Source organism: Felis catus, chromosome X, assembly GCF_018350175.1.
Source record: "Felis catus isolate Fca126 chromosome X, F.catus_Fca126_mat1.0, whole genome shotgun sequence".
Taxonomy (NCBI): Eukaryota; Metazoa; Chordata; class Mammalia; order Carnivora; family Felidae; genus Felis; species Felis catus.
The window spans coordinates 51,094,757-51,118,808 of record NC_058386.1 but is presented as its reverse complement, the minus strand read 5'-3'; the positions used below and the strand labels follow the sequence as shown (position 1 = coordinate 51,118,808).

The 24,052-nt window shown below is 39.9% G+C and overlaps 1 protein-coding gene across 6 annotated transcripts in view; it reads left to right on the top strand.

Moving 5' to 3' along the window:
• The window catches only part of ARHGEF9 (Cdc42 guanine nucleotide exchange factor 9), a 200,235-nt gene that overhangs the window by 5,204 nt on the left and 170,979 nt on the right, over positions 1–24,052 (top strand). The window contains exon 1 of one of the 6 annotated variants that reach the window (XM_011291774.4): positions 21,090–21,942. The exons of 4 other annotated variants lie outside the window; for them this stretch is intronic. Coding sequence is in view for 1 of the 2 variants with exons in the window: in XM_011291775.4 (XP_011290077.1) it covers positions 21,945–21,953 (9 nt within the window). In the remaining variant the exon portion in view is untranslated. Of the gene's footprint in view, positions 1–21,089; positions 21,954–24,052 lie in introns of those variants that run through there. One more of the 6 variants, XM_011291775.4, reaches the window with a different exon arrangement.

Genomic DNA, 24,052 nt, shown 5'->3' with positions numbered 1-24,052 from the left:
TAAAAATACTGCCATCAATCGGGTGAAGGATCAATCAAGACTTGACATACTCTAGTCTTTCTTGCTTCCTCCCAGTTACAGAGTCTTCTTGTGAGACCAAATGAACAGTTATATCCATCACAGAAATGGGGAATGCAAATTAAGAACCAGTGTTTAGGGAGGGATTGGAGAGGGGAGATGACAAGCACAGTCTGAGCTATGTTGAGTCTGAGATGCTTGGACAGACTCATACGGACATATCCAATAGGCAGTTGATGATCTACATATTGAGCTCAGAAGATTGGGAGGTATTAGTGACAGTTAAGTTCTGACAGTAGATGAACTACCAAGTATTTCAAAATGCAGTTCAGCCTGATAAAATGAAGGATGAGAACAAAATTTGAGCCTTCTCTTTCTTTCTTTCTTTCTTTCTTTCTTCTTCCTTCTTCTTTCTTTCTCTTTCTTTCTTTTTGAAGTATTCTCCCAAGCTAGAGCAGGCCCAGTCCACTCTAGGATGTGGGCAGGAGTAACCAGGAATGTGGGTCTCTCACCTTTGATCTGTCAAGAGCACCTGGGTTTTTGCTTTATATGTTGTATTGTTGCTTAAGATTTTGGAAAAAGGTTTTGTTTGCCCTGTATTCCCCCCATCTCCTACACAAAATGTTGAATACCACTCATTTTATAGATTGGGAAATTTGAGTGTCAGAGAGGGAGGGTGCTTGACTCAAGACCATACAGCTGCTCAGTAACTGGGAAAATAATCCACATATCTCAATTCCCAGTTAAGTGTGCTTTCTGCAACCCTCATTAGCAGGGGGGCAAGGGAAGGGAAGCTCACCTATTATATGACAGATATACTAAATGTTATCTCAGTTAGTCCTCATATTAGCCCCTACAAAATGGGTTTTAATATCCACATTTGTTAGTTAATAAGTTCATCTAAAAAATATTTGCTGAAAACCTACTATGTTACAGGCACTCTTCTAGTCATTGGGGGTACAGTGGTATGGTATAGCAGGGGAAAAACAAACAAAAAAAACAGAAAAATGTCCCTGCCTCTCAGAGTTCATAGCCTGGTCCAGCTTAGAAACAGGGATAGAGAATTTAAGTATCTTGCTCAAGGTTAAATAAAGGGAAGCATCAGATTTCAAATCAAGATCTGATTAAAAAAGCCTTACTCTTTCCACAACCCACCCACCTAGCTACAACCCATTCACACACCCCCATCCCTCTATACATCCCTCATCCCCTCATTGATTTACTCACCCATGCACACATCCAATTATTGGTCCATCCATCTATTCACACATTTATCCAATGTATTTATTGATTGTTTATAAACTGCTAGGTGCTGGTGATACAGCAGAGTTCTCTAGCTTTCATCACTCTGTGTTGGTGTTAGCAACATAGTGGAATGTTTAGGAGTACAGACCCTGGAACCTGATTCCCTGCATTCAAATACTTGCTCTGGCTGCTTATTGTTTGTGTGGTCTTAGGCAGCTTACTTAACTCCTCAGGCCCCTTATTTTTAAAGTTGGAAAGATGGTAGTAACTACCCATTTGATAGTGTTGTGAAGGTTAAATGAGTGAATGCATGTAAGGTACTGTGAACAATGCCTGGAGCAGAGTAAAGCTGTAAAAAGGTTTATTTTTTTTTTTTATTTTTATATTCCCTTCAGAGCCAGAGCCCATCCCAGTTGGCTCAGAACCACAACTTCATTTGATTACAATCGTCAACTAATTATATTACATTCCTCAGGGTCCTTTCTAGCTAATCTGAAAAAGAAATTTATGTCAATACTTAATAACATCTCAATATGTTCCCTCCCCCATGTAATAGGGGCATGACAAAATTTATTTATCCTGAATAGGTAATATATGCACTTGGTGCAAAATTTAAAGAGCAGAGAAGGGATTGAGGTAAAAATTAAGTCTTCATAAGTCTTTCTCCTTCCCCTGGTTCTTAGTCACGTCGTCTAGAGATAACCACTGTTATAAGTTTCTTAAGTGTTTGTATATCTACATTCCATGCCTTTACAAGATTTTACTTATGCACACACACACACACACACACACACACACACACACAGACACTTTCTTCTCTTCATACAGTTAGTAGCATATTCAACAGTCTGTGCTTGACTCTTTTTTTCAATTAACAATATTCTTGAAGATTATCTCATATCAGTACATGCAGATATGCCTCCTTTTTTATGGCTACACAGGATTCTATTGGGTCCTTTACTGATGGCCAATTAGTTTGTCTCCAGTCATTTGCCTGATAAACAATGCTGCAATGGATTTTAACAGGTCATTTAAGAAAATGGATGTTTAGCAAGCAGCTACTCTTTCCAGGGCACTATATCAGGCTGAGGTATGGGATAGTCAAGACAAGATGTGGTTTATGCCTTCAGGAGCTTATAATTCAGTAGGGAAGCCATAAGTCAGCCTGGGTGAAATGCTATAAGAAGTACAAAGATGGTGATGTGGGAGTAGAGGGGAGTAGGAACATGGTTGAGGGGATTCAAAGGATTAGGCAGGGATTTCTAGAATAGAAAGTATTTAAGGTGTACTGTCAAGCCTTTCAAATGACAGAGTTGGCTTGATGTGGAGAATAGGCATAGTTAGTGAGGCAAGAAATGTTCCCAGCACAGGGAACAACATTAGGCAAAGAACGGAGGCATGAAAGGAATCATATATTCTGGAAATAAACTATGAGTGCTGTGGTGTGGTTGGATCCAGTAATTATTGCCAGATGAACTGGGACCTTGAATGCCAGGCTTAGAAGCTTTGCCTTGTTAGGTAGGGCAATGACATGATAAGACTGAGTGGTGGAGGGTCCCTTTTGTGGCACAGATGGAGAGGGTAAGAGCATGGGAAAGGTTGCATTTGATACCTGGAAGCAACACACACACACACACACACACACACACACACACACACACGATGTCCCAGCTTAAGCCATCAGGCAGGAGGAGTTCCCTCTTACTCAGCCTTTTTGTTTTATTTAGGTCTTCAATTGATTCAAAGGAACCCACCCACATTGGGGAGGACACTCTGCTTTACTTAATCTATGGATTCAAATGTTAATTTCATCCAGAAACACCCTCACAGAAACACCCGGAATAATGTTTGACCAAATGTTTGGGCACCCTGTGGCCCAGTCAAGTTGACACATAAAATTAACCATTACATAGCCTCATTTATCTTCTGGGTCTGCTGTGAGAATCACATGAGTGAGTAGACAGGAAAGGGCTATATTAACTCTGCTATTCTCTATCCATAAAGGGAGTAATTATTATTCCTGACAGGATATAGGGTTATTACCTTGGATGGGCAGAATATGATCTCTTCTACCCTGAATTCAGACCTCAAAAGAACAGACCTAACTTTTCTCTGAGCATGAAGAGATGGAATAAGAATTTCATTCACAAGGAACAAATTCTCCCACCCAAGCCCAAGGCTTCCTGAACTCTCTGAGAAACGACTGAGAAAGGCTCCCAAACACATTACATAATGAAAAGAGCTTCTTAGGAGCCCACCGCTTTGAAGTTTTTTCATCATGCTATTTTTGGTGTGTGTGTGTGTGTGTGTGTGTGTGTGTGTGTGTGTGTGTGTTAGAGCATGTGTGTTCTGCAAGTGATTAAGCTGGTCAGTAATGGAAACCAGACAGTGGTGTTGGTGGTAGGGGGAACAAATGCATTCAACTAGGTCTGAGATGCCTTACCATCATGAAGAAACATTATGTTTAAGGACCTTCCTGGCATACCCAGGGAAGTGACATTAAGTTGAGTCAGCTGTGTAGAAATTTGGGGAAAGATCCTAACAACTTTGGATTACAATAAAGAATAAATAAAGAAAAAAAAGAATAAAGAAGAGACAGTGATGTTTTTGAGGAGTTTAGGGGAGGCAGCAGGAATAGCATGTGCATAGTTCTTGAGGTTGAAATAGTTTGTTATGTTTGAGGGATAGAAAGAAGGCCAGTGTGACTGGAGCACAGGGAGAGAAGGGCAAGTGGCATGATAGGAAGACAGAGAGTCAGGGAGGGACCAGCTCACACAGGGCCTTGAAGGCTTAGGGAGTTTGTAGGCCCAGGGAGGGTGTGCATCAACTATCCTCAAAAGCAGTATGATTCAGTGGTTAATAGCACACACTCTGGAACTAGACTGCTCAGGTTCAATTCTGACTCTGCTGCTTCCTAGTTTTGTGATCATAAGCATGTTGCCTAAACTTTCTGTGGCTCAGTTTTGCCCTTTCAAAAATGGGGATAATAATGGTACTACCCATATTGTTATTGTGAGGATTGAGTTAATATGCTCACAGTGTACATGACAGTGCTGGACACTGGCAAGTGCTATTCATTCTAAGTACAATAGGAATCATTTGAAGCAGTGGAATGATGGGGTTGGCTTATTAATCTGAGAAGTTGACTTTAACAAGAATCTATAGAGAATGGATTGAGGAGGATGAAAGTGGAGATGGCAAGCCCAATTAAGAAGCTGCTGCAGAGATGAAGTCAGTGAGGTTGGGGAGAAGATTTTGGAGATGGAGATGGATTCAATGCTTATTGCTGCTGGATTGATTGAAAGAGATGCAGAACACGGCAGAAACAAGGAAGATGATCCTTATGTTTCTGGCTCTGCTACTGACTAGCTGTGTAATTGTGGGCAAGGGATTTAACCATTCTAATCTTCAGTTTCCTATGTATTAGAGTTCTCCAGAGAAACAGTAGCAACAGGGTGTGTGCGTATGTACGTCTGTAGAGAGAGATGGAGAGAGATTTTAAGGCATTTGTTTATGTGAATATAGAGGTGCAAGTCCAAAATATGCAGGGTAGGCCAGCAATCTGAGAAGAGTTGCAGTCTGAGTCCAAAGGCAGTCTGCTGGCAGAATCCCTTCTTGCTCAGGGGAGGTCAATCTTTGTTCTATTAAAACCTTCAAGCTATTAGATTAGCCCCACCCACATTATGGAATATAATCTGCTTTATTCAAAATCCACTGATTTACGTGTTAATTTCATCAAAAAATACCTTCACAGAAATATTCAGATTAATGTTTGACCAAATATTTGGGCATGGTGGTCCAGTCAGTTTAACACATAAAATTAACCACCATACCTTATCTGTGAAACTTCAATAATAGTATACCTGGTTATTGGTATTATTATGAGGATGAAATTACTTAATATATGTAAAGTACTTGGTATGGTCTTTCACATAGCAAGCGTTCAATTAATGATAGCCTTTATTATTTTAATACAATAATAATTCCTCACATTTGTTTGGTGTTTTGCATTTTAAAAGCACCTTCACACACATGAATTCATGTAAATCTCACAACAGTGTTTGTACTTTAAAGTTGGGGAAACTAAATCTGGGAGAGATGAAAAATCTTCTCCACACATGTATTGCCAAATGGTGCCTGATGAGAAATAGGCCTATTCAGAATTTGGGAGGTAGCAGCAGGGAGCCTTGAATAGGTAGGATCTCCATTTAGTATGCCCCCTACCTTATTCTACTATAAACAATTCTTCACATTTTAAACAATTTTTTACTCCATAGAGCACTTTCAAATCATTTAGTTCATCATTTCTTTGGTAGGTATTATTTGTTTCTCCTGTTTATAGATGTGGAAACTGAGGGTTAAAGAGTATATCATTTGCCTAAAGTTAGGGGCAGAGATAGTATTCAAACCCTAAATTATAGTATTTGTTAGTATTTATTGAGAATTATTGTGTGCCAGCATTGTTCTAATTGCTTTGCATGTATTGATTCTTTAAACCCTCATCAACAACTGTATGAATCTGTTTCACATATGAGGAAACTAGGGTAGTGAAAGTATGAGGCTTGCTCCAAGTGAAGGGCATTATACCATTCTCCTCATTTTTAAGATGAGAAAAGTGAGGCTCAGAGACATTAAATAGAGAGAGAGCAGAAAGATGACAGCAGAGTAGGGTGACCCTATGCTTGCTTCATCCCACAAATATAATTAGATAACAATCAAATAATTGTAAATACCCCAGAAAATGACCAGAAGACTGGCAGAACAAACTCCACAACTAAAGGTAGAGAATAGGCCACATTGAAGAAGGCAGGAAGTGCAGAGACACAGTTTGGGAGAGAAACAGATAATGGCTGCTGCAGTGGGAAGGGAGCTACAGTTGTAGAGAAGGGCAAGAAACAGACTAGCACACGGGGGAGGACATGGATGATGATTCCCCATAGCAATTGGCTTGGAAAGTGAGAGGGACTGAATTCATGAGTTCTTGCAACCAGCCAGGCTTAAAACCTGGAGTTCTAAAGGTTAGTGGCTCAGGGAGAGCCCAGAGGGCATTGGGGATGTTCTAGGAGTGAAAGCAGTACAAACAGCCCTGGGACAAACAGCCTGGAAACAGCAATTTGAAGAGTGCCTGGGGGCACACAGTGGGAAGGTTACTTGCTCATCTTGGAGTGTGCCCTACAGAACCAGCATTCACATACAGACCCCTCTGAGAAGAAAGGAACTGGCCTGTGCCACATCCCTCCCCTGCCCCTTAGCAAGTACAAGGCCAACTGTGGAAAACAGTACAGCAGCACTGATACTGACTACCTTACTTGCTTACATCAAGCCCTGCCCCCATACACTGATGGAACTGCTCTTCCCAGTCACACTTGCAAGGGTACCCTCCCCCAGAAGACAAGCCCCAAACCCTGCTTACACTGAAACTCCTGATGTGAGAGTTTTGTGGAGCCATGGTTCTTGTAGTGTTGGCAACAGGTCTCATTTCACAAGCAGACAAGAGCACATCTAGGAAAAAAAACTCACCACATTCAGGCCATGGGCCAAACACTGCCCATGACAGGCAAAGAGAGTTTCTTCAGACAACTGGCCTGAAGGATAAAGTGGCTAGGATACAACAGTAGAACACATGCAGCACAAATTGGAGACACTCCCCAGAGCACAAGGCCCTGGGGAACAAGGGACACTACACTTCAGGACACTATAAGACCTCTTGTTCATAAGACCATTACACTTAAGAAGGGACTTAGCTGCCTTTCCTAACAGAGAGAAATAGACAAAATGAAAAGACAGAGGCATTTGTCCCAAATGAAAGAACAGGACAAGGCCATGGCCAGAGATCTAAATGAAACAGATACAAGTTACATGCTTGATAGAAATTTAAAATAATGATGACAAAGATATTGGACTTGAGAAAACAGTGGAAAGTATCAATGAGACACTTAACATAAGGAAAAACATAGCAGAGATAAAGGTCTAAATAAACAAAATGAGAAACACCCTTGATGGAATAAATAGCAGGATGGAAGAAGCATAGGGACAAATTAATGACCTAGAAGATAAAGTAATGGGAAGTAATCAGGCTGAAAAAAAGAGAGAAAAAAGAATTGTGCAAAACAAGAATAGACTTAGGGAACTCAGTGACTCCATCAAACTTAATAACATTCATTATAGGAGTCTCAGTAGAAGAAGAGAGAGAAAAAAGGAAAGAAAATTTATTTTATTAGGTATTTAATACCCAAAAACTTCCCTAATTCGGGGAAGGAAACAGATATCCAGATCCAAGAGGCACAGAGAACCTCCAAAAAAATTTAAAAAAATCCATAACAAGCCATATTATACTTAAAATGGAAAAAAATATAGTGATAAAGAAAAAATTAAAGCAGCAAGACAAAAGAAGACAGTTACATACAAAGGAAACACCATAAAGTTATCAAGGGATATTTCAGCAGAAACCTTCCAAGACAGAAGGTAGTGGCATGATATATTCAAAGTGCTGAAAGAGAAAAATCTACAGCCAAGAATACACTACCCAGCAAGGCTCTAATCTAGAATAGACAGAGAGATTAAGAGTTTCTCAGACAAATAAAAACTAAGGGAGTTCATGACCATTAAAGCAGCCCTGCAAGAAATATTAAAGGGGATCTTTAAGTGAAATGAAAGACCAAAAGTGAAAGTATGAAGGTAGGAGAAACACAGAGGCAGCAAAAATGAATATGTTTTGTAAAATATCATTCAAGGAACTTACAAGATAAAAAGATGTAAAATATGACATCAAATACTGAAAACATGGGGAGGAGAGGAGGGAATGGGTTCAAACTTAAACGACCATCAACTTGGGGCACCTGGGTGGCTCAGTTGGTTAAGCATCCAGCTTCGGCTCAGGTCATGATCTCATGGTTTGTAGGTTCGAGCCCCATATCGGGCTTTGTGCTGACAGCTCAGAGCCTGGAGCCTGCTTCAAATTCTCTCTCTCTTTCTCTTGCTGCCCCTCCCTTACTTGTGCTCTGTCTCTCAAAAAAAAAGAATAAACATTAAAAACATTCAAACTTAATGACCATCAACTTAATATAGAGTGTTTTATGCAGAATAGGTTCTATGCAAACCTATTGGTAACCCTATATCAAAAACCACTAATAAATATGGAAAGAAAAAAAGAACAAGAAATCCAATATACGACTAAAGAAAACCAGCAAACCATGAAAGAAAGACAAGAAAGGATCAGAGAAAATCTTCAGAAGCAACCACAAAACAAGTACTAAAATAGCAGTGAATGCATATCTTTCAATAATTACTTTGAATGTAAATACTAAATGCCCCAATCCAAAGACATGGGGTGTCAGAATGGATATAAAACCAAGACCCATCTACATGCTTAATACAAGAGACTCATTTTAGAACTAAAGACACCTGCAGACTGAAAGGGGATGGAGAAACATCTATCATGCAAATGGATGTCAAAACAAAGCCAGAATAGCAATTCATATATCAGAAAAAATAGACTTTAGAGCAAAGACTGTAACAAGAGACAAAGAAGGGCACTATATAATCATAAAGGGGAGAGTCCAACAAGAAGATATAATTACTATAAATATTTGTGCACTCAAAATGGGAGTACCCAAATATATAAAACATTTAATAGCAAACATAAGGGAACTAATTGATGATGATACAATGATAGTAGGGGACTTTAATACCCCACTTACATCAATGGACAGGTCGTCTAAACAGAAAATCAAAAAGTAACAATGGCTTTGAATGACACACTGGACTAGATGGATTTAACAGATATATTCAGAACAATCCATCCTAAAACAACAGAATACACATTCTTTTCAAGTTCACATGAAACATTTTCTAAATAGATCACATATTAGCCCACAAAAGAAGCCTCAGAAAATTAAAAAAGATTGAAGTCATACCATGCATCTTTTCTGACTACAATGCTATGAAACTAGAAGTCAAACACAAGTAAAAATTCTGGAAAGACCAGAAAACATGGAAGTTAAATGAAACAATGAATGGGTCAACCAGAAAATAAAAGAAAAAAATTTAAAAAGTACATGGAAACAAATTGAAATAAAAACCAGTCTAAACCTTTTGGATGCAGCCAAAGTGGTTCTAAAATGGAATTTTATAGCAATAGGGCTACCTCAAGAAGCAAGAAAAATCTCAAATAACCTAGCCTTACGCCTAAAGGAGCTAGAAAAAGAACAACAAACAAAACCTAAAACCAGCAGAATGAAGGGAATAATAAATATCAGAGCAGAAATAAATGATATGGAAATTAAAAAAAAATAGAAAAGGTCAATGAAACCTGGAGATGGTTCCTTGAGAAAATCAATAAAATTGATAAACCTCTAACCAGATTTATCCATAAAAAAAGAGAAAGGACTCAAAGTCTCAAATGATAGAGGAGTAATAACAACCAATACCACAGAAATACAAACAATTATAAAAGAATATTATGAAAAACTATATGCCAACAAATTGGATAACCTAGAAGAAATGGATAAAATCCTAGAAGCATATAACCTACCAAAACTGAAACTGGAAGAAATAGAAAATTTGAACATACCAATTATCAGCAAAGAAATTGAATCAGTAATCAAAACACTCCCACAAAACAAAAGTCCAGGACCAGATGGCTTCACAGGCAAATTCCACCAAACATTTAAAGAAGAGTTAATACCTATTCTTCTCAAACTATTCTAAAATACAGAAAAGGAAGGAAAACTTCCAAGTGTAATTCTATGAGGTCAGAATTACCCTGATACCAAAAGCAGATAAAACATCATGAAAAAAGGAATTACAGGCCAATATCCCTGATGAACATAGATGCAGAAATCCTCACAACACCAACAATGGAATATTATTCATCCATAAACAAGGAATGAAATCTTGTCATTTGCAATGACATGGGTGGAGCTAGAGAGTGTAATGCTAAGTGCAATAAATCAGAGAAATATAAATACCATATGATTTCACTCGTATGTGGAATTTATGAAACAAAAGAAATGGGAAAAGGAAAAAAGAGAGAGAAGAGAGAGAGAGAGACCAAGAAACAGACTCTTAACTATAGAGAACAAACTGATGGTAACCAAATGAAAGATTGATGGGGGGATGGATTAAATAGGTGATGGCGATGAAGGAATATATGTGTCATGATGAGCACTGGAGTTACTTATGGAATTGTTGAATCACTATATTGAACACCTGAAACTAATACAACACCGAATGTTAACTAACTAGCATTAAAATAAAAACTTGTTCCTGGTCACACAAACAGTAATTGGCAGACCTAAGGTTGAACCTTAGTAGGCTGGCTCTAGTGCCTGAGTTCTTAGCTACCAAGCTATATACTTCTTCTAAGTCTAGGGCTATTCCTGGCTTGCTTAATTAAAGCACAGAGTGAGGGTGGGGAGAGAAAGAGAGAGAGAGAGAGAGAGAGAGAGAGAGAGAGAGAGAGAGAGGCAGACAGAGAGAGAGAGAGAAAGAAAGAAAGGGAGACTATGAGCAAATCCTCATGCTTAATTTGAAGATGAACATTTAGTGTCCTGACTGCCCAGTAGTTTACTGTTAAATGAAACTCATAAATAAATAATCTGGACACGGGGGTCGGAGAGGGTAGCTGGTTGAATGAGTCATGAAGCCCCAAAATGGAACTATCCAGATTAGGCTCCAAAAGTAAATACTTGGCCTGATACTGAGGGAAGCATTCACTGCCCATCCCAGTCTTGAATTGATTCATGACTGGGTTTGGCTGTTCCAGAAAGATCTGAGCCTAAACCTGAAAGCATTGTACTTCCTCTGAAGGGGCTTTTAAACCCTTGCTTCTCTTTTCCAACCAGTCCTTTCTGCCCTGTTTGGTCTAATGACATACTTGAAATGGAATTGGAATAAGTCCCCTTGGCCCCTCCACCCCCCATAAAACAGGCCTGAAATAAATCCATGTAAGGAATAGGAGGAAACTGATGTTCTTGGGTATATATTCAAATATGTATATAGTCTTTGGCCACATGAGATCAGTATGGGCAGTGATTCTTGAGGGAAGGGCTTTCAGCTGGTGGTTTAGAGTGGAGTCTGTGCCAACTGGGAACAGAAAACCAAAGAGGTCCTGAAATTCTCAGCCTGTAATCTGGAACTTTTAGTCCTTTTTTTGAGGAATTCTAACTAACGAAGGCCCTTGGTGAGGGAGAGGCAGAAGTTGTTGTTCACAGGCCGCAGTAGAAAATGTTTTCCATGACACATTTCGTCTGCATCCTATATTGTGAGTCAGCAGAGCTATGCTTTTATTCACTTATTCACTCACTCATTCATTCATTAGTTATTCAGTCATTTAAAAAATATTTGTTGAATGTCAAGTACTGCTCTATGTGCTGGAGATACAACAATGAACAAAATATTCTCTGCCTTCATGGAGCTTAGAGTTTATACAGGGAGACAATAAATCAATAAAAAACTAATTATATAACTTTTCATATAGTGATAGGACTAGAATGAAAATTAAGATAATAGGATAACAATGAGGTGGCACAGTTTTAAAGAGGGTAGTCAGGGAAGGATTCCTTTTGAAAAGATGAAATAGCTAAACTTATAGAGAGCTAGGAGAAAAGTCTTTAGGCAGAGTCTAATTCTTAACCCTATGGTCTAGTTTCCTCCCTTAAAACACCACCCCTCACAACCACACAATTATATGCATCCTTATTCTTTAACCTCAGCAAATCACTCATCACCCTTTCCTCAGGTTATCCTACTTGGGACCAGCTTCTTGCCATCCACACCTTTGGTAAGGTAGTTGAAAATTTATTTATTTTTTGCTGGTTGAAAATTTAAAACAATACTTTATGTTAAGTTACAATTGAAAACCAGTCATAGCTTTTTGAGCTTTAAGGAATTTGAGAGACTTGTTTGAAATCACACAGCTAACAAGAAGCAGAGGTTGGACTTACTTCTGAAAGTTTTAACTTCTTATCCACTGCTTTTTTTTTCACTTTGCCATGAACTTCTCAAGGCATGGTGAGGGCACAGCAGCACACATGAACATCAGACATTTTAGGTGAATGTGAGCTCACAGGAATCTCTTCCTAAGAACTAGTGTTCAGAATAAGGCAGATGATATTCCTACTCCCCATTGTCACTTTCACCCGGGAATGTGTTCTGAGGGATGTTGGTTGATGAGCAACCAGCCTGGGGAGGATTGCAAACCATGCCACATGGAAGAGCTTAAAGAAATGGTCATATTTATCTTGGAGAATGAGTGCTGTGTGTGTGTGTGTGTGTGTGTGTGTGTGTGTGCGCGCGCCCACGCTTATGTATACAGAGAGAAATGTGGTTGTCCAGGAAGGATCAGAGTTTGAACCGTACATGTGTGCTGTGTATACAGAGAGAGGGGGTTGTTCAGGAAGAATAAGAGTTTGAACACTTTAAGAGGACTATTGTTTAGGACTTGGCTTTTTTTGTATGGCCTAGGAGATAGTGTTCTAACAAATGGAACCACAGAATAATGAATTTCAGCTTAAAATGAATAATGACTATGAATGCTTCAGAGTGAGTTTCCTGTTACTGAAAATATTCAAACTGCTGCTGGACAAAACTCATCAGAAATAGTGGGCTTTGGAAGTATATCTTTATTTAAATCATGTTACTGCTACATCCTACCTGTATGGCTATGGGCAAATGATGTAAACATTCTGAACCTTACTCTTTAAAATAGTGATAACAATTCTTTCTTTTCAGGCTTCTTTGGAGGATTAAATAGAATGGTATGTTGAAAAGCCTAGCACCATGCATGCCCAAAGTAGGTGTTTCCTCTTCTTCCTCTTCCATTCCCTTTACCTCATCACATATACTGTAGAAAGTATTACTATATAGGGAGGTTGGGAGGAAGTGAACTTGTATTCCCATTTTAAGTATAAAATTTTATGATTCATTCTATAATCACCAACAACTTTATTCATTATCTGATTATTCTTAGGACACTTTACTGTATGACATGGAAATTATGTGTCATTGTGACTATGTCTCCCACTAGACTGTAAGCTTCCTGAGAGCCTCTCTGTACCCCCATCATTGTCAGAATAAGTCCTTACTGGGGCACCTGGCTGGCTGTTAGTAGAACATACAACTCTTGATCCCAGGGTTGTGAGTTTGAGGCCAGAATTGGTGATAGTGTTTACTTAATAAAAAATTAATAAAAATTAAAAAAATAAGTGCTTATTGAATTTAATTTTGGAGATGCAGTGATCTCTGTGCTGAATAATTGAACTAGCCAGGAGTCTCTGTCTTCAGGGAGCTGATTCTCTTAAATGAGTCTGACATGCACAAATGTACAAGAACATCTATTCATATCAGTAGCCAAGCCAATAAACATATAGGATTCAATATCTTCAGACTGCCTGTGGCAAGCATTGGGGATTATTAGGTGGCTGGGGTGGGGGCAGAATGGCAATAAATGAGTAGCAGTGGGTGTCAGAATAAAATGTGGAACTTTCCTTGGTTGTACTTCCTGGAAGAAGTGTAACTTTGGGAGTTGTTTGAACCATAAGAGGCAAAAGACAACTAGGCATTGGCTTTTCCCTAAGAGAAAGCAAAGATTTAAGATTTAAATATCTTGCCTGGGAGGTAGGCCACTAGAACTCAGTTCAGAACATTGAAACATTTTATTCCTGTGACCCAAGAGACATCTTGTCGGATGCTGTTGGGAGATGGGACATGTGTTACTTAGTAGCACTTATATAGCACAGTGTGTAAGAGGATAGGCTCTAGAGTCAAATCTGGGCTCCACTACTGACTAGCCATGTGACTTTGGGAAAGTTATTTAACCACCATGCCTCAGTTCCATCATGTGTAAAATAAGGACAGTAATAGTATTTACCTCATCAGGTGGTTGTGAGGAATAAGAGATAATATATGTAAAGAGCTTAGAACCTTGCCTGGTGCTGAGTTAGCACTTTATAAGTGTTTATTATTATCTAATGAGTGGTCCTCAGTTCCTAAGAAATATACTGGATGCTTATAGTAATTTTAGTGTGAGCTTGGGAGTGTTTATATTCCAGGATTTGCAGAATTTTTTTAAGTAGGCATCACACCCAATGTAGGGCTTGGACTCATGACCCTGAGATCAAGGGTCATATGTTCTACTGACTAAGCCAGCCAGGTGCCCCCCTGGAGCATTTATATTCCAAACCATCTCATGGAGTGGTTAGCTCCTCAGCACTGGCTGTGGTAGAAGTGGTGATAACATCTGGCTCAAAGAGATGGGAGAACTTTCTATCAACTGAGATTGTTCCAGAGATGATTGGGTTGTCTTAGGAGAGAAGAACCTCTCCATTGTTGTGGGTGTTAGAGTTGAGACTGGATAACTATTTGGTAGGAATATTGCAGAAGGGAATGAAGGATGGAAGAGGGGTTTTGCTATACCAAAAATTCTCTGATTTCTTGATATTTGTCATCAGAAAGGTTGGCTATGGAGTGAGAGTACTACTACTTGAAATATGGGGGGACTCGATTATTTTTTGAAATTGTGAGCAGAGTCAGGCAATCACTTCACTCAGAACACTAACTGCCATGGATGGAGCTGGGATCAAATGTCATACTCCAGAGTCTGAAATCTCTCAAAAGTACGTTTGGGACTCAAGAGACAAGGGTTTTGGTTTCTGCCTTGCCAGCAATTAGCTATATAATCCTGGCCATGTTGCTTCCATTCTCTGAGCCTCAGTTTCCTAACCTAGGACATAAGTGTTTAGACTAGATTTTCTCTGAGGTATTATGAAGTATTGCCTTCTGTGGTTGGAAGATATGATTCTATGAGTGGAAAGAAGTGGATGAAGAAAACATTCATACATTCAGCAAATGTTTAATAAGCACTTTCTAAGTGTTAGGCACTGTGCTGGGCATGGGAGAGAAAGCAGTGAACAAGACAGGCATGGTCTCTGCCCTCTTAGTTCCACAATCCAGTGCAGGATACAAACAAGAAAAAAAATACAATACAGTTTAATAAGTATTCCACGAGGGGCAAACAGGGGGCCTTATAGGAGAAGAATATGATCCAGAATAATTTTGAGGGAGAACATAAGAGAAAGCCTTCTGGAGGAGGTGGCATGTGAACTGAGTTTTGAGGTGGGAGCTGGGGAAGGGTAGCAACATTTGCATAGTTCTTGAGGCAAGAGAACCTGATGATTATGAGAACTATAGTAGGTTCTGTTCAGCTGGAGAATGGAGAATGAGAGGCCATTGGTGAAAGTTGAGGTTAGAAAGACCAAAGGACACCAGACTGGCAAGGAACTGTACGGCATGCTACAGAATTTAACTTAAAGGCAGTACGGAGTTATGGAAAGCCTTTAAGCAGAGAAGTTACATGAGTCAGGGTTCAGCTGCAGAAATTAAATCACTCTAGCTATTCTCAGTAGAAAGAGCCCTAATACAGAAAATGATGTGCTACCAAAATTGGTGGAAAGGCTGGAGGGGCGACCTTTAGGCTGGGCTTCCAGGAATAACTCTCAGAATACAAGGGGAGCTATTTTCTGTGCTACAAGCAGGAAGGTGAGGCATCAGGGGCTTTGGAAACACTCCACCTTATCTGAAGTCTAAGAATCAAGAATCTGCCATTGCCTTAACTATTGACTAGAGTATCATTATGCTTTCCAGATCCTCAGTGGCAAAAAAAAAAAAAAAAAAAATCAAGTGCTCTGGCTCCCTAAATATACAAAGCTAGTAACCAAACACTGGGGTCTATGGAAAAGTAACATGGCTGCAGAAAACCCTAAAATCTCCATCACTGTGCTTGCCAATAGAAGCAGCAGAAATATGGCTTCTGCGTCATTACCTCCTTCCAAATATTGTGCATGTGCATATGATTACCAGAAATAAATCACATCCAGAACACTGGATGAAAAGGAGCCTGAGAAATGACAAGCTATGGTAAGTTTTTGGTTTTGAGCTTTTCAGCAATATAGGAAGGCAGGCTAGAAAGAGGATGACATGGATCCTGAGCACCCAATCTATAGTATCCACCATCGGATTGATAAGAGCTGTTCTGCTTTTGAGAGAGATAATTTGGACAGGAGAGTAGAGGCTGAATTGGGAAGAGAGCAGCACAAGAGACCAAGTAATGGATAGTAATAGAATCAGAGATGGTGAGGCACTGATTAAAGGTACTAGCAGCAGGGAAACAGAGGAAGGACACAAGAGATATTAAAGAGGGAAAGACTCACCAGGACTTGGAAGACTGGTTGGTTGGCTGGAAGCAAGATGAGTGAGAGGCAAGACTTATGTATATCTCACAGGTTTTTGGCAAGGAGGAATTCTTACAAGACAGGGAACTCAGGGGAAGGAGGAAGCTGGCAGGGATGGGGGAAGATGGTTTCAATTTTAGATTTATTAAGTTTGACATTCTTGTGAGATATTTGGGAGGAGATATCCAGAAGGCAGTTGGAAATTCATCTCTGGAATTCAAGAGAACTACCTGGGAGTCATCAGCAGAGAGTTGTAAGCTCCAGGCCAGCAACGGTTTTGTTCCCCCTAGTGTCTAGTAACTTTGTCTAAAAGAGGTGCATCAGTGTGTAATGTCGGTGGTAGTTCAAGCTTTGGGAGATGGGTCCACCATTCACTGCAAGTGTGGAATGAGAAGAAAAGTGGAATGAGATTAGAAAACCCTAAGAAATCATGGCCTTAATCAACGAATGAAGAACCCAGGCATGAAGTAAAGACTGTATAACCAGACAGATCATGTGGATAGTGTCCCCAAAGCAAAGGTTGCATTTCAGGAAGGAGGAAGGCATCAATGAAATCAAGAGGGGGAGGAGCCAGGGGAAATAAAAATGGAAAATTGGCCATGCCATTTAGTAACAGGTTGGTCATTTGTTTATATTCACAAGAAGTTCTAGTTTCCTATGAAATGATTGGAGTGAAAGCCAGGCTACAGTGGATTGAAGGGTAGTAGAAAATGAAGTGGAGGTAGAATATGATTGCACTTTCAAAGTCAAGGAGAACAAGAAAAAATAGGTCTTGGCAAGGATGTGGAGAAAGAGGAACCCTCTTGCACTGTTGGTAGGAATGCAAACTGGTGCAGCCAATATGGAAAACAGTGTTGAGATTCCTCAAAAAGGTAAAAATAGAACTACCTTGTGATCCAGCACTGCATCACTAGGTATGTAACCAAAGAATACAAAAATACTACTTCAAAGGGATACATGGACCCCAATGTTTATAGCAGCATTATCTATAATAGTGAAATTATGGAAACAGTCCAAGTGTCCATCAACTGATGAGTGGATAAAGAAAAGGTGGTACACACACACACACACACACACACACACACACACACACACTGGAATATTACCCAGCCATAAAAAAGAAGGAAATATTGCCATTTGCAATGACAGGGATGGAGTTAGAGAGTATAATGCTAAGCAAAATAAGTCAGAGAAAGACAAATATTGTATGATTTCACTCATATGTGAAATTTAATGAAACAACTGAGCAAAGGGGAACAAAAAGAGAGGCAAACCAAGAAACAGACTCTTAACTATAGAGAATAAATTGATGGTCACCAGAAGGGAGGTGAGGGGGGACGGGTTAAATTGGTTATGGGGATTAAGGAGTGCATTTGTTGTGATGAGCACCAGGTGTTGTATAGAAGTGTTGAATCTCTATACTATACACCTGAAACTAATATTACATTGTATGTTAACTAACTAGAATTCAAATAAAAACTTAAAAAAAAAAGCAAGGAGAAAGATTCTGGTTGCTTACATTATGGTACTGTTCTGATCACTAGTATCTGTCTCAACATAATATAGCAGAATGGCTAATAGTTTAAAAACTATTTTGGCATTACCTCCTACAAGAAATAAATTTTACATCACAATATAGCACATTTATATTTATATATAAGTGAAACAAAAGCTTCATTAAACCATAATTATATGAACATTTCATATAAGTGGAATCATACAAAAGCCTTTTGTTTCTGGCATTTTCACTTATCATAATATTTTCAAAGTTCATTTATGTTGTTACAGTAATAGTATTCCATCCCTTTTTATGGCTGAATAATATTCCATCGTATGGCTATACCACTTTTGTTTATCCATTCACCTTGACAGACATTTATTTGAGTTTTTTCCATCTTTTGGCTATTGTGAATAATGCAATTATGAACATTCATGTACCAGATTTTGTGTGGACATTTTTTTTCATTTCTTTTAGATATATACATAGAAGTGGAATTACTTGGTCAAATGGTAACCCTATGTTTAACTTTTTGAGGACTGACCAGTCTGTTTTCCAAAGTGGCTTCATCATTTTAAATTTTCACCAGCAGTGTTATAAAGGTTCTGATTTCTCCATATCTTCCTGAATTATGTTATTATGTAGCTTTTTTATTGTAGCCATTCTAGTGGATGTAAAGTGGTATCTTTCTACAAATAATGCTGTAGTAAATATCCTGCATTTGCACTTCCTGCATTTGACTTGAATTCTCCTGGTAGCTAATATGTTGAGCATCTTTCCATGTGCTTATTGACTATTTCTTTGGGAAAATGTTATTCAGAACCTTGGCTAGTTTTTTTTTTTAAGTTGGTTATTCTTTTTATCATTGACTTGTAAGATCTCTTTATATATTCTAGGTAAAAGTCTCTTATCAGATATATAATTTCCAAATATTTTCTTCCATTCTGTGGGTTGTCTTTTCATACTCTTGATAGTATCCTTTGAAGCACAGAAGTTTTTAATGTTGATGAAGTCCAATGTATCTATTGTGTTGTTGCTTGTGTTTTTCATGTCATATCTAAGAAAGCATTGCCAAATTCAAGGTCACAAAGATTACTCCTATTGCCTCCATTTTGTTAAACTTTGCCACATTATCATTATCACATCTAAGTAACTAATAGTGATTCCTAATATCATCAAGTATCCAGTCTGTTCAAATTTCCAATTGTGTCATAAATGTCACAAATATGTGTGTATGCACTTAAATCAGAACACACGTTTCACTTGAGTCATACTTTTTTCTTCCTATTTATTTGCTAAAATTTCAGGTTGTTGGTCCTATATTTTTTTTAATGTGTACCTCCACATTATAGTTTAATATGTTTTTTCTGTCTTCTGTGTGTTCTATAAATTGGTAATTGGATCTAGAAGCTTGATCTGATTCACGGTTTTGTGTTGTTTGTTTAGGCATGAATCATTCATAGGTGATATTATAAGCCAAAACCTTTGAAGTGGGGACTTCTTTTTATTCGATCTTGCAGGCTAAGGGCCATTTTGTTTATAGCCAGCATTCATTCAGAATTTCCAGTCATCTAGTTAAGATAGGTGGTTGTTCTAGCCTCAACAATTTATAAAGAATAGATAGCAATACTCATTCCTCTTAGAGTCTATAGTATTCTAGGAGTTCCAGAATTTAATCTCTATTCCTGTTTAATCTAGTTCCTGCCCCCTCCACCAATATCTATCTATTCATTTTTATAGTTTTTGAATGAAAGAGGAAGAAGGGCCTTCAGAGATCTGTATAAAGGAGTCCTGGGTTCTTGAGGGCCCAGGAGCCTGCTGAAATTGCATGTATTTTTCTGAGGTGAGGGTCCAGAGGTGTCACTGAACTTTCTGATAGGTCTAAGTCCTCATGTGACAGAAGTGAGATGGAGGCCAAGAGAGGGGAAAGAAGTGGCCCAAAAGTCATAAAGCAAGGCTGAATTTGGGCTGGGAGTAAATCTGAAACCTTTCTGTCTCTATCGAGTGCTTTTCCCCTAGTTCCAGATATAGGGTCAGGAACACAGAGCAGGAGCACAGTGATTACAAGTACATTTCAAATTTTGTAGAAGCTTTTCCACTGCAAAGTTGGCTTCCCTTCACAGTACTTAGCTGCAAACAGTCATAGTCTAAAGAAACCATAAACAGGAAAGGAAATTGACCTGTAAATGGAGGGATGGCAGTGTGTATTTGTAGTGTGTCCTTGTGGTTCTATCCACAGCACTGATTTTTTTAATGTGCACAGCTAATTAAGAGTTGTCTATAGGGGCGCCTGGGTGGCTCAGCCTGTTGAGCGTCCGACTTCGGCTCAGGTCATGAAATAATAGTCCGTTAGTTCGAGCCCTCTGTCGGGCTCTGTGCTGACAGCTCGGAGCCTGGAGCCTGCTTCGGATTCTGTGTCTCCCTCTCTCTCTGCCCGTAACCCACTCGCATTCTGTCTCTGTCTCTCTCAAAAATAAATAAACATTAAAAAAAAAATTAAAAAAAAAACAACAACGAGTTGTCTATAAATACTTAAACAGTGGCCAAAGACACCTTTGCTTTCTTCTTGGCCCAGAATCCAAAAAACGTGACTGCCAAGGCATGCCTCCTCCCCACCTATGCTTTTTTTTTTTTCATTTCTTTTTCTTCTTCAACCTTTCCTCCCTTACTTTCCATCACCTTTCTTTCTTCATCTTATCCTCTATATTTTCTCCCTCCTCTTTCCTTCTCTTTTCCCCCTGCTTCCCATAATCCTCCCCTTATTCCTCTTTCCCTTTCTCCCTTCCAAGCCCTCTCCCTTCCTCCCACTTTCGTGTGCTCCCTCCATTCCCCCTCCCTACATACCCCTCAACGCACCCTCAACAAGCTCCCCACCCCCACACCAGAACCCGCGGCCTTTGGCTCTAGCTAGTCCGGGGGCTTGGGCCTGCCGATTGGCTACCGCCGCTAGCACGCCAGCTTAAGTCCCGCCCAACCCAGCGAGTAAACGCGAGGCTGTAGCACCTGCTATTGGCCCGCGGGACTGTCAGCAGCACGGGTCGTGCCTCACGCAGGCGCCCACAGTAGCTAGATGAATAAAAAGGCCGCCTACGGCCCGGGGGGGGGGGGTGGGGAGAGGAGAGGGAGAGAACCAGCAAGGCAGGTTTTAAATGAGAGGCTGGCAACCGGGAACCCCGCGGAGAGAGCGAGCAACCTGGCTAGAAAAGCGAGCAAGCTAGGAAAGCGAGCGTTACAGAGGGAGTAGGGGGAGACTGAGACTGACTTATAGCCGAGCAGGTGGAGACGCACGCCCGGACAGACCGATCAGGCGCCTGAGAACCTCACACTGGTTCCTCCCGCATTTCCCTTTGAAAGCCAGGATTTTGCCTCTTCCTTGGCGCCTGAGAGAGAATGCTGGACTCTGCCGACTTCAGCGTGAGCTAAGATTTCTCAGCTAGGGAGGAAAGATCAGCCCAATCCTGAGAAGGGGGAAAGCCATCTCCCCAGTCCCCATCCCCCCCCCACCCCATACCAAACTCGGGCGCCAGACCCAGCCCATCCCCAACCATCCGACTTCCTCCTCTCCTTTTTAGCATGGTGGCTGTATGGACAGTCTGACAGAACAGAGACTGACATCTCCCAATCTGCCGGCCCCCCACTTGGAACACTACAGTGTTCTGCATTGCACCATGACCCTGGATGTGCAAACTGTAGTTGTTTTTGCCGTGATTGTAGTCCTCCTGCTTGTCAATGTCATACTCATGTTTTTCCTGGGAACGCGCTGAATGGAGTCCAGCCTCCTGAGCTGTGGCGAACTCTCGCTTTGATTTCATCCCGAGAACCACCGAGAAAAAAAAAAAAGAGAGAGAGACAGAGACAGACAGTGACAGGGAAAGGAAGGGAGAGAAAGAGCAAGCTTTCTTACTCAGGGGGGAAAACGTTTTGAGCTTCAACATGGCCTCGCTGTGATATGTATGACGTTGGTATATTATCTCTCCCTAAATCTTTTGTCATGTCTTGTCTTTTAAATATGCCTGTGAATGTAGTTGCTTATTGCTTGAGTAAAATTGTTGATAAAGAAATGCATTCTATTTGAGTGTGCATGTGTGTGTGCATTCTCCATCTATGTGACGTTCACAGAGCAAGATCTGCGTCCTTAAGCAGTGGCTTTGCTGTTTGTGGTGTCTTGTCAACTCATTTTCTTGAAAACTACCTTTAAATTCCATCAGGGAATTTTAGTCAAAAATTTTCTCCTGCCATCAGGAGTGAATTTGGGTTTGTTTGTGGAGAAAGGGGGGTGTGGGAAGAGCGTGATGGATTTTTGACATCTTAAGGAAAGACAGCCCTGTGCTGGATGTTTAGAGGGAAAAAAAATCGATACAAGGAATGAATTTAAGGAAAATGATTCTTTAGTTTCTAATGAGAAGTGAGAATTTGAGAAGTGATGCGGTGGGGTGCAGTGAGCTGGCAGTTGGTGACTGTGTCATTTGACTCTCAATTTGCTGTTCAGGGATCACAGTTTACAGTCTGGAAAGAAGCCACCTTTAAAGCATTTATTAAAACATTTAATGTCAATTTCTTTGGAATCATGGACTGAGACATAAGAGCCTTCTCTGATCTTTATGAATTGGCAAGAGAAGACCTTGATAAGAGCTGTTTAGCTTCCTTTTCCCAGAGAAGATTGTACCATTGGATTTGAGTTTGTGGATTTTTTTCTGCGTGTCCTCTGAAAAACAACAAAAGCCAGCTCTTTACCCACCCTGGGAATAATGGTATTTGTATATGCCTCTTTTGGATATTCTCATTTACATGATGTTTTTGAACTACATTTTAAATAGAACTTGCTAGTGCTAATGAGAAAGTGATGGTTTTTGTTTGCTTCCTTGTTCTTTAAGATCAGAGGTCTCGCTAATGGAAAGATTTCCATAACAAAATGAAAGTATGTATCATGCTAAATTGAGAGTTTTGAGCACCCTCCCCCTCCAAAAAAGTCTGGATGGAATGGGATGAGAGCTGGGGAAGGCATGAACTACAAGTAACATTCAATTTTGACATATATTTGCATTTCTGTCAGATGGTGGTGGTTGTAGTTATTATTGCTATTGTTATTATTTTATATTTCTCTTTCCACTAAGAACACCTTTGGAAAAGCCAGGAAAAAATTGTCTGTGATGCCAATGTGCATATTTATTTTCTCTCCACTTCCACCCACTGATTGGCAGGTAGTCCTCATTCTGTGCTTACCTGACTTGAAATAGTGCCATTTCTGGCCCATGTAGCAATGAATCAGGGCACATACAGTATACATGCATGTTCCCCCTGAACCCATGTGGGCGACTACTCCTGTGTGATGTACGGAACTGCTGCCATTGTGCTGTCAGGTTCCATATCCTGTTGTTCAATATTTTTGGAAATGACTATGAAGGGAAAGGGGCTGTGAAGGGGGCTCTCGAAATTGCCCTGACCTCAGAACCCAGAAAGTGTTATTTAATGTCATCCGAAGAGGTTTTGAGCCTCAGGGTGTGCTCTTGGCTTGATTTGGGTAAAAGGGTTTTTTGTTTGTTTTTGTTTTTGTTTGTTTTTAATTCTGTTGGTACCATAGTATAAGCATGATCTGGGAAGTTTGGTGGTATTAATTCTTATTATTTACTTTTCGGTCCCTTTTTTTTGGGGGGGGGGTCTGGATTGACCTGAACTTGTTTCTTTGCAAAGAGAAAATCTTGTGAGCGTCACCCCCCACCCCCCCCGCCACCACCACAGACACATCCTTAGTTCTAGTGGTATTATCTAAAGTAAGCTTATATTTTGGCTGGACACTTTGTTTTGAGACACATTGGACAGGAAAATCTCCAGGCTGGGCAGCTACAGACTTGAGTTCTGTCTGTTGAGCAGTTATTTGACCTTGGGAATTTTTTTTCCTTCTCAATGTGTTTGGGGTTCCCTGTAACATTGGCTTTTGGAGATGGTTGGATTAGGTAACCTCCAAGTTATTGCGTTTTGTGATTTTGGGTGCCCATATGCACTCGAAATCAGAGGACGATCAACTGGAAAGACAAGTGAAAAGAAAAATGAAATGTTAAGC